General features: G+C 54.3%; 6 protein-coding genes across 6 annotated transcripts; 2 read left to right on the plus strand and 4 right to left on the minus strand.

The window, feature by feature from the left end:
• Positions 1-199: 199 nt before the first annotated feature.
• On the minus strand, positions 200-1,773 carry VTN00DRAFT_3257 (uncharacterized protein; the record flags this gene model as incomplete). Its single annotated transcript, XM_069429554.1, has 4 exons — positions 200-796; positions 849-1,298; positions 1,363-1,610; positions 1,674-1,773. The coding sequence occupies 4 exons, from the start codon at positions 1,771-1,773 to the stop codon at positions 200-202; spliced, it is 1,395 nt and encodes a 464-aa protein (XP_069282995.1).
• Positions 1,774-3,281: 1,508 nt separating this feature from the next.
• VTN00DRAFT_3258 (uncharacterized protein) lies at positions 3,282-5,073 on the minus strand (the record flags this gene model as incomplete). The annotated part of the gene is made up of 4 exons (XM_069429555.1): positions 3,282-3,341; positions 3,404-4,778; positions 4,849-5,009; positions 5,071-5,073. 4 exons carry the CDS (start codon positions 5,071-5,073, stop codon positions 3,282-3,284), a joined length of 1,599 nt encoding a protein of 532 aa, XP_069282996.1.
• Positions 5,074-5,302: 229 nt separating this feature from the next.
• Positions 5,303-7,344, plus strand: VTN00DRAFT_3259 (uncharacterized protein; the record flags this gene model as incomplete). The annotated part of the gene is made up of 3 exons (XM_069429556.1): positions 5,303-5,384; positions 5,451-5,834; positions 5,906-7,344. 3 exons carry the CDS (start codon positions 5,303-5,305, stop codon positions 7,342-7,344), a joined length of 1,905 nt encoding a protein of 634 aa, XP_069282997.1.
• Positions 7,345-9,270: 1,926 nt separating this feature from the next.
• On the minus strand, positions 9,271-10,252 carry VTN00DRAFT_3260 (uncharacterized protein; the record flags this gene model as incomplete). Its single annotated transcript, XM_069429558.1, has 2 exons — positions 9,271-9,709; positions 9,810-10,252. 2 exons carry the CDS (start codon positions 10,250-10,252, stop codon positions 9,271-9,273), a joined length of 882 nt encoding a protein of 293 aa, XP_069282998.1.
• A 2,026-nt stretch (positions 10,253-12,278) lies between these two features.
• On the minus strand, positions 12,279-12,878 carry VTN00DRAFT_3261 (uncharacterized protein; the record flags this gene model as incomplete). Its single annotated transcript, XM_069429559.1, has 1 exon — positions 12,279-12,878. The coding sequence occupies one exon, from the start codon at positions 12,876-12,878 to the stop codon at positions 12,279-12,281; it is 600 nt and encodes a 199-aa protein (XP_069282999.1).
• A 373-nt stretch (positions 12,879-13,251) lies between these two features.
• On the plus strand, positions 13,252-14,243 carry VTN00DRAFT_3262 (uncharacterized protein; the record flags this gene model as incomplete). The annotated part of the gene is made up of 3 exons (XM_069429560.1): positions 13,252-13,544; positions 13,649-13,779; positions 13,855-14,243. 3 exons carry the CDS (start codon positions 13,252-13,254, stop codon positions 14,241-14,243), a joined length of 813 nt encoding a protein of 270 aa, XP_069283000.1.
• Between the last annotated feature and the right edge of the window lie 360 nt (positions 14,244-14,603).

A 14,603-nucleotide genomic window follows, 5' to 3' on the forward strand; every position in this document is an offset into this window, starting at 1 on the left:
AACGGAACGAATAACCAGCGCCAAACCCAGACTGACGACAGCAGTGCACAAGCAGAAGGAAACTCACTATCCTACACGAGATGCCAAGCGGTAGTCAATGTATATGTACAAAAGGGCAGATATCATCCGAGAAAAGAAAAAGCAGAGTATGCAGATACAAAAATCGCAGTATGTTTTCCTTTTTCAAGACCATCACCGATCAACCACCCAGCACCATCCAGGTCATCATCCCGACCCAGCCGGTCAGGAAGATGGCCGTCAGGATGCCCGCGCCCGCCCGGTCGGCCGTGGTGATGCGCAGGTTCAGCCCGGGCCCGGTGATCTTTTGGTCCGACTCCAGACCGGCGTCGGGGTCGCCGACACTCTTACCACCCGTGTCGGCCGTCAGCGGTCCAGTCTTCCCTGACTGCATGTGCGTGATCATCTGCACCGAGAAGATGCTCGTCGCGCTCATCTGCTCCTCCAGCCCGCTCTTGCCGTCCCACGTCGGCTGGTACCAGCGCTGCCCGCAGTGCGAGTGGTCGTCCCCGCCCGTGCACTGCTTGGCCGCCGCCTCGGCCGTCGCCTGCAGCTTGGGGATGACCTCGCCCGCGGTGTACGGCGCGATGGTGGTCATGAAGGCGAACCACGAGGACAGGAAGCCCTTGAAGCAGCGTTGGTTGCGGTCGCACATCTGGTTCTGCTCGCATGCCGTCTCGGACATGATGTTGCCGCCGTACTGCTTGGGGAAGAAGGTCCGGAAGACGGTCCCCATCAGGCCGTCGATGCCTTTTTTCCACTTGTCCTCGCCGTTGGTCTGGTAGCCATTAGCACTGAAACACCCCGTGTAGAGAAAAAGAAGGACATACAAAGTTATACATATACGCCGCCCCGCTGATATAAGTCCCATAGTTATACGTCCACTGGATATCGCCGTGGTCCTTGCACTGCGCCGCGATGCTCGTCGTATCCGCGATGGTCCACGCGTCCGTCCGGAGCAGCGGCGTGGTGGACGACCAGTCCCAGATCTTCTCGGCCCATTCAGCGTAGGTCTTGTTGTTGGTGTAGCGGGCCAGGCGCGCGGCCAGCTGGAACAGCCCGCCGTTGGAGATCGCGTTCTTGATGGCGTAACCGGCTTGGTAGGGGTAGATCTGCCAGCGCAGACCACCGCCGCAGTCCGCGGCGTCCCAGCGCTCGATTTGCGTGTTGAAGACACCCTGGGCGAGCTCCAGCCATGAGGGCTGGCCCTGCTGTTCGGGGAAGTTGAGCTCGGCGCCCGTCATGGCCGCCAAACCCCAGAACAGTTGGTCATCGTTACCCTAGTTTGCCCGTCAGACCTTCTGACTGCTGCTGCTGCTGCGCGCGACTCGTTGCTCTGCCTACCAGGTACCGGGAGTAGTTCGAAGGCATGTAGTCGGCGTTTTCACCGGCCTGCCAGTACATACCCTGCTGAGTGACGGGAATGTAGGACTCGTCGCCGGTGAAGTGCCAGTACTGGATGAGGGTCATGAACATGGCACCGCCCTCCCACCAGGTGTCGGGCAGCTTTCCGGGGATCTGGCCGGACTGGTTGCCCTGGTAGTAGGACATCATGTCGTAGGCGGCCGTGGCCGCGGCATTCTTGATGGATTCTGGCGGCAGCCATTGTCAGTCAGAGGCCAGCACGATCACCGGAGAGATAGGACTAGGCTAACCTGGATCATTGATGTCGAGCTCGATGGCCGAGACCGCTACCTGACCCGCAAGTACGGCGGCCAAGACGACGCACCAGAGACGACTGAGGAAGAGGAGCATGGTATATCAAGCGAACAAGGAGAACGAGAGACAACGAAACGAACGACAGGACCGGGCAACCATCGAAGCGAGAGGGGAGAAAAGAGAGAGGTCACAACGTGGTGACGATGGAAAGCCGCGAGGACTGGATGGTATGGAGAAGGGATCGCAGAGAGGGATGAAAGGGAGAGTCACGGGGGGGGGGAGCAGCCGCCCGTGTCATGGGTCTACATACTGCCCACACACATGAATCGACTTACGCGAGCTGCCGCCCCTGGTGTGAACAGTGGACCATCAACGTCGACCAGGACAGCAACAGACCACGACGATCGAAGCACCACCCTCTGTCGTTGGCCCGGCCTGCGGGGAAGACCCATGGATCTGCCCTGCGCCGACGCGGCGCCCAGATAGCCCCTGGTTCAAGCTTTGCCGCGCTGCTGGGCTTCCGTCATAGCGCCTATATATCCCAACGTCGCTTGCGGCGTCTGGCTTGGTGGTTTGTCCGGATTCTGATATCTCTGTGCCCTGATGGTACTCGAGAGATAGCCCGGATGGGGCTGGTCGGCGCCTCTAGGCTGGATGCGTGCTGGCTGGGATCCACATGTTTGCCGAAAATAGCGTATCCAAGAAGTCTTGGTCGAGCGACACGACATGACACACTTCTTGTCGGAACTTGGCTATACAGCGTCTTCTGAGTTGTTTCGATCCAATGCTTTTCCAAAGAGACAGTTCCTCTCCCACGGTGGGCGATTATATCCAACCATAGACCATCGATATTCCCCTAGTATCGACGTCTAGACGCAGACTGAGAAGAGAGTCAAGAGAATTATAATTCCAGCGGTCACAGCCTTGGTCCAATTGAGCATGCTTACGATAGACTTCGGACAAGACATGGCACACGCAACCCTGGTCGAATCCGGCAGCTGTACGACTCTGATCCAAAACAGTCTCTGTCTATATCAAGTACTGTGCCATATCTTTCGTCACCCCTCCTCCCCTGCTACGGCATGGCTTGGCAGATTGCTATTCTATACCCACACCATCCGAAGGAATTAATGATAGGTCACAGACTCTAGGCGAAGCCAGCCCCTATAAAAATATAGCAAAAGCGGCGATGTGGGTGGCTTGCACAGGGCGAAGGATTGAAAGATTAATACCAATATCTAGACGACAGGTTGATCGGGAGTCTTAGAAAAAGAAGGTGAAGATTATTATAATTTCGAGACAACAGCCTGCTCTCCACGCATACAGATAGCATGCAGGATGAAGGACAGCCTGGTCATGACACCGTGTGCCGGTACGAGTATACACAGAGAAAGCGTTCAAGTTGAGAAAACAACATTAAGACATGGTTTTCTGCTGTATCTGGTCTAAAAGAGTCTTCCTCTTCCCCTCCTCTCGAGACGCTCATGATCTGTCCATAACGGACATTACACTCCACTCTTGCCAGTACATCCCCAGTCATCCTTCATCCTTCAAACGTCCAGGTAATGCGTAATTCGTAAGGAGATTCAAGCTACGTCAGCACCTCACACCCTCTCGCGCTTGCGCGGCGCAGCACGGATGATGTTGTCCACACGGAGGAGAAGCTGTGGACAGTCAGCACCATGATCATCATCATTGATATCTAGGGAAAAGAGAGGGAACCCACCTCTGCAGCCTCCGAGGCCGACGACACCACCGCCCGCTTCAGCTTGTAGCTTTCCACGACGCCCAGCTCCCGCATGTCCGCGATGCCACCGCCCGGCGTCAGAAGGTCCAGTCCGGAGCTGGTCATGCCGTTGTTGATCGCCTGTCGCAGCCGCGTCACCAGGTCGCTCGAGTCCAGACCCGCGTTATCCGCCAGGATGGTCGGCAGCTGCTTCAGCGCCTGCGCGAACGAGTCGACGGCCAGCTGCTTCTTGCCCGTCGTGTTCTGCGCCGCCTGCTCAACCGCCTTGGCCATCACCATCTCAGCGCAACCACCGCCCAGCGTCACCTTGGGCTCCTTGACCGTCTGGGAGAGCACGGCCAGCGCGTCGTGCAGAGAGCGCTCCGCCTCATCCAGCAGCTGTTCTGTAGCACCACGCAGCACGATGGTACAGGCCTCACCGGCCGCCACGCCAGAAAACTTGATCAGAGTGTCCTCACCAATGATGACCTCCTCAATGAGGTCACAGTGGCCGAGCTTGACCTGCTCAGGGTTCTCGAAAGTGGATGCAATCTCGCCGCCCGTCACCAGGGCCAGGCGCTCAACACCGTCAAAGTCAGCGTGCTCGATCGACATGATGCCTGCCTCGGTGAAAAGCTGCTCGGGCCAGTTGTAGATGAGCTGCCTGTTGACGAAGCAGTTGATGCCATGTGCCTTGATCCGCTCGACCTTGGCGCGCATCTTCTCCCGCTCCGCCTTCTCCAGCTCCGCCAGCTTGCCCGTCGACTCCACCTTGACGCGCGCACCAAAGATCTTGACCTTGTCCGTGTCCATGGCCGTGTTTGCAACCAGAATCTTAGCGTTCTCCAGCCGCTTAGGCTGGTTGACACCAATCTTCTTGTCCAGGATGAAGCCCTCGTCGAGGTAGGAGTCACTAAGCTTCCCACCGGCTTTCTTGATGATCTGGATGTGGCTAAGGTCCGTTGAGCCCTTGAGACGGAGCACGGCATCACATGCGAGGTTAGCAAAGTGGTCCCGGTCCTGGGCCAGGACCTTGGAGCTGAGAGTGGTACGCGCGATCGACTTGAGGTCCTTCCTGAATGCCTCAGGGTCCTGGCTGCGGTCAACAGCCGACTTCTCAAGGGCCGCGAGAGCTGCCTTGCTGGCTATCCGGAATCCCTCGATGATGGTCTGGGGGTGTATCTTCTTTTCCACCAGCTTCTCCGCCTCACGAAGCAGCTCCGCGGCGAGCACCGTAACAGAAGTTGTGCCGTCACCAACTTCATCATCCTGCACCTTTGAGATGTTCACTAGCACCTTGGCCGCGGCGTTGTCGAGTGCGATTGCCTTCAGGATCGTGGCGCCGTCATTTGTCACCAGAATCTCACCGGTCGAGCTGCAGTACACATGTAGATTAGTAACCCCGCACTCACACACCAGAAGCACGAGCAGCACGTCGGACGTACGCAGATTGCAAGATCTTGTCCATGCCCTTAGGGCCCAGGGTGCTCTTCACGAGATCGCCGACTGCGATGGCACCCACAAAGGCCGACAGTCTGGCATTCTCACCCTTCTCCTCAGTGACATCTTCAGCGAAGATCTGAGTTGGGTTCTGGAATGAGGCAGCCTGCAGAGATGATATATCAGTAAAGAGCAGACCTCAGACGACACGAGCATACGAGACGTACCATGATGATAGCAAGAGTCTTCAGCGGCGCCCGTTGTGTCGTATTAGAGAGAGAGTCGAGGCACCGCAGCTCTGGCGGCGTGTGGATGCGGGACGTCAGTCCAAAAAAGTTGGCGATGTGGCCCGAGCTTCGTGCCCAGACCGATGTTTCTCTCCGCCTTCACTGCTCTATCTAAACACGACCCGTTCACCCACATTTTTTCCACAACGTTATTGAGAAAAAGAAGCTGAAAATGGGTGATCCGGAGGTAGTGTCCATCTCAGCCAAACGGTCGCGCGCGGCCGTCGAGGAGGAAGAGGCGCACATGTCGAACGGTACGTGTCCCAGGCACGCGACGGCAAGGCCTATATAGCAACGCATCACTGACCGTATACAAACAGCAGGCGCAGATGAATCCTCCTCAGAAGACGACTTCGGTCCCGCTCTCCCCTCCGCGGCGGCACCCAAGAAGAAGCGACGCAAGCTGGCCTTCGAGAAGGTCTACGTGACCGCGCTGCCCGCGTCGCCGCGCTACTCAAAGTCGCTGATGCACAAGGACCAGCTGTCGTTCGTGACGATGACGCCCTTCACGGACTTTTTGATCACGAACTCCGTCGACGGGGTTGTCAAGTTCTGGAAGAAAGTGGCGGGCACTGTCGAGTTCGTCAAGGAGTTCCGCGCGCATGTGGGCGAGATCAGGGGCACCAGCATCAGCGCCGACGGGAGGAGCTTTGCGACGGCGGGGGCAGATAAGACGGTGAAGATATTTGATGTGATCACTTTTGGTACGTACCTACAACATCTGATGTATTGGTGAAGCCCCGATCCTCTAGTGAGTGCGTTACTAACCAGACAGACCTCCTGGCCATGTTCCGTCTGGAAATCACCCCCCGCTGCATCTGCTGGGTGCATCGACGGGGCGCGTCCCTACCTCTACTCGCGGTGACAGACGAGTCGAGTAGTACGATCCTGATATACGACGGACGGGGCGAAAGGCCCGAGCCCCTGCACACGCTGAAGAACATCCACCGCAAACCCGTCGTAGCCATGGCCTTCAACGATGCCTACGACTGCGTCATCTCGGCAGACGAGTCTGGCATGATCGAGTACTGGAGGGCGGGGGACAGCTCGTTTGAGAAGCCCGACAATGTCTTCGACCTGAAGTCATCTACAAACCTATTCGAGTTCAAAAAGTCCAAGTCCCTACCCACATCCATCACCATCTCCCCCTCAGGACACCAATTCGCAACATTCTCCTTCCCAGACCGCCAGGTGCGGGTCTTCGACTTCCCCACGGGCAAGCTCTACCGCACATACGACGAGTCCCTAACGACGATCATGGAGATGCAGCAAGCCGGCACGGCGCTGCAGCAGCTCGACGAGGTCGAGTTCGGCCGTCGACTGGCGATCGAGCGCGAGCTGGGCGAGAACATCGTCACGCGGGGGAAAGTGAACGTCATTTTCGATGAATCAGGCCACTTTATACTATACGGCTCCTTACACGGCGTGAAATGCATCAACACCTTCACGAACCGCGTGGTGCGGGTATTCGGGAAAGACGAGCCCTTCCGGGCACTCAACCTGGCCATGTACCAGGGCCAGCCACAGAAGAAGGGCGTCGTGACGGTCACCATGGCCGCAAGTTCCAACCCCTTACTCCAAGAGGCCGAAGAGCGCGACCCGATGCTCGTCGCGACGGGATTCGCCAAGATCCGCTTCTACATGTTCACCAACGAGACCGAGATCTCCAAGAACTCACGAGATATCCAGAACGAGAAACCCCGACAGGCCGACGCGCGAGACACGGGCGCCGCCCAGCGCGCCGCGGAGACCGGCACCTCGGCCATCCTCCACACCACCATGGGCGACATCCACCTCCGTCTCTTCCCCTCCGCGGCGCCCAAGGCCGTCGAGAACTTTGTCACCCACGCCCGCAACGGCTACTACAACAACACCATCTTCCACCGCGTGATCCGCAAATTCATGATCCAGGGCGGCGACCCGAACGGCGACGGCACGGGCGGCGAATCCATCTGGGGCGGCGAATTCGAGGACGAGTTCTCCTCCCTCAAGCACGACAAGCCGTACACGCTGAGCATGGCCAACGCGGGGCCCAACACGAACGGGAGCCAGTTCTTTATCACGACGGAGAAGACGCCGTGGCTGGATGGGAAGCATACCATCTTTGGCCGCGCGGTCGCGGGGTTGGATGTCGTGCATAAGATTGAGAACGTGCGGACGTACAAGGAGAAGCCGGAGGAGGATGTGAAGATTGTTAGTATTAGCGTGTCGTGAACGCGCCTCCCACCCTTGACCCTTGGCGAAGGTGGGTATATCTGCGATGCAATATGGGTAATGTATGGATGTACTGTACTGTATGCTATGTATATGTATAATAATAAATATACCGGGAATAAAACACTTTATGTCTGAAAGGGGATCCGATCTATTTGCAGATGTACTCCATAGTAGGGAGTGTAGCCATACTAATTTTAATTTTCATAATCTGACAATTCATTTGATATTGATCGACATCACCATCGCCTACCGTGTCCGAAAGATTTCCGAACTACAAACGAATCATTCAATACGGCTTTAAAAACCATCGAATAGAATCGAATCAAACACCTTGATACGCAATCGAATCAAATCCAATACCATAATTGAACTGAACTGAAGATACCACTCCATCCATCTATCTCGCTTTACTTACTTGACTAGACTGGAGAAGAGAAGAGAAGAGAGAAGTGCAGTGCAATACAATTAGTTATAATAAGAAAAAAAAAATCAAGGTAGATTATGCAACTACCTACCTACCTAAATTTCAGTCCATCTATATATATATTTTACATTTACATGTCAGACAGTGCTGCTAGCAATGTAATGTTACCTACTTACACTTCTTATCCCGAAGCCACTGTCCATCACCCTGGAGATATTTTGCTTGGCTTCCTGATTCGATTGTGATTCTGAATGAGGGCTTAGTAGCAATGTAGCAACCAGTCACAAAAATAATCCATCAAGTCCATTGGAATATCTTGCTTGCTTTCTGTGCTAGCTACCTATCTACCTAGCCATCTCAGTCCTGATTCCTGGATTGGTCGATGGTGCATAGGTGGACTCCAGTAAATCAGGTCATTAGATCAGGTCTGACAGATCATATCTGTGACCAACAAGTACCTAGATTAGATAGGTAGGTAGGTAGTGGTAGCATTATTTTATAACACTCAAGTCACTGCAACACGACCCACAGGGGTAGTTCAGCGTTTAATAATATGTATTGTATTGTATTAAATTAAGTAAGCACCATCAATCAACTGCATATGTATCTGTCTGATATAATAAGCACCCCATCCCTTCGATTCAATCCAACCTAATAGAATAGAACAGAACAGAACACCAAAGAATAAAAGATTTATCAATTTATTCAGGCATATATTTATATCTATATATTGCCAAGTAACATATTCTAGGTATTGAATTCAGATCACAAAAGTCAACAAGTAGGGAATAATAATAATATAATATAAACAGCCAAAAGGTGAAACTTGAAAAAAAAAGAAACAGGAAATAAAGGAAAAAACGGAAGCACAGTACGGCAGGTAAGGTAGGTAGGTATCTTCGCAGAGGTAGGTTAGGTAGTCAAGGCATGAGCGAGCAAGCAAGCAACACATCCTGTCCGGTCCGTCCGCCTGTCTATCTTTTCTTGATTCGAGCTCCAGCCACGAAAACGCCAGGCAACAATGCGATGATGGACACGGGTTCTATGGACATATAGGGTCTAGGTTGGGTAGGTAGGCGATGAGTTCCGTTGCTTGTCTGTTCTGTTCTGTTCTGCTTTTGTGTTCTCTTTCTTTCTCTTGTTCCCTCCCTCCGCTCCAGGCTCCATTTGCTGAAATTTTGATTTCTTTATGGTGCATCTTCGAGATATTTGTCAATGACAGGGCAGGCAGTATAAAAAAGAGAGCCTATATCTAGGTACAACTCAACCCAGCTCCCTGATAGCACCCATGGCCCAGTCAGACAGACACAGACAGACAGAAACACCACATACGCCGGCCATTGCCCCTCGATCGGTTCAATTCGATGTCAGAAACTCATCCAAATTGTTGATTGCAGCATCAGCATCCAAGATAAACGAAAGAGATTTCAGGGCAGGATATCAAAGAGGAAAAGAAAAAAAAGAAAAAGAAAAAACCGACACGACACGATATTACAACTTCAGACCTCTCTGATCTCGAGGTCCCCTTCCCGCGTCTGCGCGCCAGGCTTCTGTAACCGCGTGCTCTCGCGCATGCTGTTCTGACTGGCATCAGCCATCCCCCGATGCGCCACGGGATCAACAACGACAGGGCTATTGCTGCCTGTGCTGCTCATCTCGGGCTGACGCTGAGCAGCGGTAGGTTCCACACCATCGAAGCCGCGCGTGTGCGCCATGGCCTGCGGCGGGCCCCATATAGCAGTGTCGATGACAGAGTTGGACGTGTGCTGTCGGCCCAATTTACCGGGCCCTCCTCCGCGGGAGGTGTCTTCGCCGTGGTAGAGACCGGGGCGCTTGGCGTCATAGCGGCGCTTCAGCCAGACGCCGAGGACAGTAAGGGCGGTGAAGCCGACGACGAGGATGACGATCATGATGACCCAACGGTAGTGGGTGGTGATCCTGCGTGTCAATTTCAGTAAGCAAAGCCGTCCGGGACCCTGTGCAATGCGCTGCAGCGCATTGCAACAAAGATGGAAGAAAGAAAGAGAAGAAGACATACCATGGCGGAGGAGCAGGATATGTGACCCTCGACGGTGTCGGTGCCGCATTGGTCGTGGTGGCATCGCCAGTTTTCCCTCCAGACGCACAGTAATTAGCGTACCACTTCTGCAGCTGGACGAGTTCCGCCTGGTTCGAGCAGCTGGAACCGCAGACCCCCGCAGCGTTGTTTTTCAAATTGCTCAGGAGCGTGGACTGGCAGAAGCAGGAGACGTAGGTTTGCTGGTTGGAGACGGGCGCAGAGGGCGGGACGCAGGCGTCCTGGGCCTGCGTGAGGACCTGGCAGGAGACGGCACAGGCGGGAAAAGTGTCCGTGCCAGCGGAGGGGATCAGACGGACGTCCTGAGCGAGTGTGGTTGTAGAGAGGAGCAAAAGGAGCGTGGTAAGGAAGAGAACGGAGCTCCTATCGATCCATCGTGAAGACGAGGGTAGTCCGGTACCCATGATGTGGCAGATCGGATCGACAGTAAATAGCTGGAGAGAGTTGGGAGGATTATTCCAGTGATGCCTGGAGCGACAAAACGGAGCACGGTATAAGCTGAGGCCGTCAGAAAAGACGGACCACCATGGTCGTCCAGAAACAACGAGCGGCAGGCCCCAAAAACAGGCCGAATTGAGGACGGGAGGAGAGGGAGAGAGAGAAAGGACGGGTTAGGAAGATGATAGCTGATGGAGCCGCAGGCGGAGAGGTGGAGGACAGAGAAGGGAAGTTGGACGGAGCTGGCAGGGCGAACACGACGACGCTGGTTGACTTCTTTCCGTGGCTCCCGTCCGCGGCGGTTCAGGAGACAGATGATGAGAGAGCTGGCGAGGAAGAGGAGACAGAGATGGAGGAGAACATCTTTCTCGAGTCGAGAGAAAGCGCTGAAAGATGGGTTCAGAGGAATGCTCCCGTCATCTCTCGTCACACATTCCTCCTTGTCCCTCGTGGTCTTCATCGTCTCCGCTTCCGTCTCGACGCGCCGGGAATGCATCGTGGCTTAGTCAGCCGATCACCCCGACTTTCTCGACGTCGAATCTCGATCATCCCAAGACCCCGCCAGTTCTTGCCATGTCAACATGATCCGTCGATCGAGCGCATGCCCTGGCTCTGTATCTTTTAAAAAGGACACCGGTCTCAAAACATCCTCCCCATCCTGACCGCTTCGTAGCATCGTACCAGACACCTATGATCCCGCCTGACCGCCAAGTCGGATGATCTTCACGCAAAGCCTCCACCACGCTGCTGATCGTCCCTGCTCGATGACGCCAAGTGCTGTTCTTCTCTGATTCCTTTTCTTCACCTCTCACGCGAGCGATAGCAAGAGCACAGAACCAGGTACCGTAGGTGCGATCCAAACGTCGACGACGACGACAATCCTCGCAGGCACGTTCGCGATGGCTTCTTCACTGGAGCTGTTGCTGTTGCTATTGCGCCGGTTCTCCGAGGTTCAAATTCAAACACCATCGTAGACAGTCCTTTCCGGGGTTGAAGATTATCATTGTCAGGAAGCATCTGGTTCTGTAGCATCTCCTCCGGTTCCGATAACAACAAACCAGTGGAGAAGACTCCCGGGAACCCAAAGATAAGCGGATATATATAGTAATCCGACAACATGGCCAGCGGCGGTGAACACAGGTCACTCTCAACGACGGTTCTTGCAGAACAGTAGGTCGACCAGAAGTCCCTCCAAAAGACCGTCACCAGCGAAAGCGCATCTTATAAGTGTCTACGATACGCGTAATGATTGTTACTCAGACGCGCGCAGCAAGGAGAAGTGCTATACTAGAACGAACCTTACCTACTGCCAAGGGCTGCAACTGCAAGGGAGAGGATCTATTAAACAAACCAACACTGATATCCAAGCCATCAAACTTCAAAGTTTAGTTTCAGACTTATGCATAGGATTCGGCGATGCAGTCTTTTGTGTACGCAGCCTACATGATGAAAAGTTCAAAGGGACCAACAAACAAGGCCCGTTTCATCCACTGACACCCTTTCAGGACGTGCCCGGATGCTTGTTCTGAGGTCTCCCTTGAAACTAGGGATCATCGCAACTGTTTTCTTCCACGCGTGCTTTTATCTATCATCGTTCAGTTGACTGCTTCAAGTACACGAATATGTGATCAGTCGAGTCCCGCAACTTGTGATCTCCCCGAATCGCTTCGGACAATTCCTCCCTCGTCAGCACCTATGCATAGCTGGCTGTGTCACCCGCTCTTATTTCAATATCACACATAATATTTCGTTTCACGTTCCCTCCAATAACCACACCGTGGATCGATTCTTCCAGGTTCGCTGATTGTGATATCCACCCAGAAGCCAGCGTAGGTCAGTTGGTTTTCGAAACACATACTACCAAACCAGTCCTTGCGGACCAATAAATACTTATCACTGATCCTCAAACCAGAAACGTTCGTTATATATATATGAAGAACCTGAAAGTCGTGCAGCAGCGCTTGTCTATCAGCAGGTTGATGCTTCGCACTACTATAGACTTGCCAAAATCTCCTCAAACATCCGCCGAACAGCATCTTCAACCCCGGCCTCCCGCCACGCGACGATCTGCACCTCACTCACCCTGCCCTGCTCGAGACAGTCATCAAGCAGCGTCCTCGTCGTAACCAGCGCCGCCGCAGTCGAGGCAGGCCGCATCCTCAAGCCCTGCAAGATATCGCGAAGATGCCCGGCCGCCTTCCCGCCGCCGCGGCCGCCGTAGGACACGATCCCCGCGGGCTTGCCTTTCCACTCGTGGAACAGGTAGTCGAGGGCGTTCTTCAGGCTCGCAGGGACGCTCCAGTTGTACTGCGGGGTGACGAAGATGAAGGCATCGTGCTCACGTACCTTGGAGGACCAGGCGCGGGTGTGTTCGTGACGATAGCACGACGTGGGGTCCGTCTCAGGCAGTAGGGATGGGATCGCGGGCTCGTTGTAGAGTGGGAGGTCTTGCGCAGCGACATCCAAAACGTGCAGGGATACGTCTTCGGGCAGGACTGGAGTCAGCAGGTCGTAGATGTAGTTGGTGATGAACGGGTTGAGGCGGGGGCTCCGCGTGCTGCTGGTGATGAGCGCGATGGTCTTGGGTGGCATGGCGGGATCGATGTTGATCGATGATAACAGGATGTCGGTCTGCTTGTTGACAAGAATATCGCATCCCATGCATCACTGTGCACCTGGTAGAATCTGCAGGAGATATTGCTTCCATCATCGGATATTGCGGCAATTGCGGGTAAACGCCCGGACAAATCCCGTCAAAGCCCCGCTATCTCCGCAAACACCTGGGGGGCGTTGGGCCTTCTTGTGAAGATATACGCTTACCCTGATGCTGTGCTGTGATGGAGGGCGTTAGATATCAATATTTAAAGCCTCAGCCATGTGCCCTAAACATCTCTGCTACCGATACCTTCAGCGGTGTCCGCAGGAATTGAAATAGAATCGAGAGCATCACATTCTAGAAGGCGATATGTCAGGATCACAGGTCTGGCTCATCACAGGCGCCTCCTCTGGCTTCGGAACCGAGTTGGCAAAAGCCGCCCTTAAGGCTGGCCACAAGGTCATCGCGACCTCCCGCAACCCTGTCAAGGCCGCTGAATCCCACCCAGAGATCGAGTCTCTCGGTGGACGATGGCTGGAGCTCGATGTTACCTCCTCTGATACGAAGCAGAAGGTATACAAGGCCATCCGGGAATTTGGACGCATCGACGTCATCATAAACAATGCTGGTTATTCAATTCTTGGGAGCGTCGAAGACATGAGGTATGTATACCTGCGAATTGTTCTTAGGAGGATGAGCCTGACATCTGCGGTAGTGAGGAATAGATACATCAGCAGATCAATACCAACTTCTATGGACCCATCAGGGTCATCAAAGCTGCCCTGCCGTATATGCGCTCGCAGAGATCAGGAACCATAGTCAACATCACTAGCATCGCCGGACTCACTGGCTATCCGTCGTCCGGAATGTACGCGGCCAGCAAGTTTGCCCTCGAAGGTATGAATGACTCCGACATATCGCTGCTCACCTTTGTACCTAAGTGCCAGAGCAAATGCTGACGGGCATTCGCAGGCCTCTCGGAATCCCTCTCGCAGGAGCTTGACAGCTTCAACATCCGCCTGCTGCTAGTAGAGCCAGGCGCGTTCAGAACAAAATTTCTAGGCGCCTCCTTGTCACCCGCAGCAGGCCTGACGAAGGACTACGAGGGCACGGTTCTCGAAGATGCGATCAAAGCCTTCCACGCCGCGAATGGCAAGCAGCCTGGGGATCCCGTTAAGGCCGCAGACCGGATGATCGAGGTGATCAGTGGTACAGGAATGGGCGCAGGGAAGATGCATCTTCTTCGACTTCCTCTGGGACCGGACTGTATGAAGCACGCAAGGGACAAGATCGAGTCGTTGAGCAAGAATCTTGACGAGATGGAGGCGATTGCCCTCAGCACGGATCTCCTGCAGCCTTGAGCATGTAAATTCATCTAGCAACCGCGCTGGAAGGAATCGTGCTGTGATATTTTCGTGCAGCAAGGACGGTTTCAGGTGACTTAACGAAGTCCAATAGAGCAGACGCAGAGGACCACTCCCTGCCTTAGGATATAGCCTAGATAGAATGGCCGGATGACAAGAAAGCCGCTTAGAAACCACGGATGAATTCTTCGACCCCAAAGCCGATTCCTTGCTAAAATTGGAAACCGTGTTAGTCAGAAATGGCTACAGGACCGGTCCCATCTTAATTGATCGCTTGCTGGATTTTCCGGTTAACATGCGGGTCCTACATGGGGCCACACGGAGTGCTCCATAAGTACGCATCACTGCATGTTATCG

Source organism: Thermoascus crustaceus (genome assembly GCF_041956765.1).
Source record: "Thermoascus crustaceus strain CBS 181.67 unplaced genomic scaffold VTN00scaffold_13, whole genome shotgun sequence".
In the NCBI taxonomy this organism is placed as follows: Eukaryota; Fungi; Ascomycota; class Eurotiomycetes; order Eurotiales; family Thermoascaceae; genus Thermoascus; species Thermoascus crustaceus.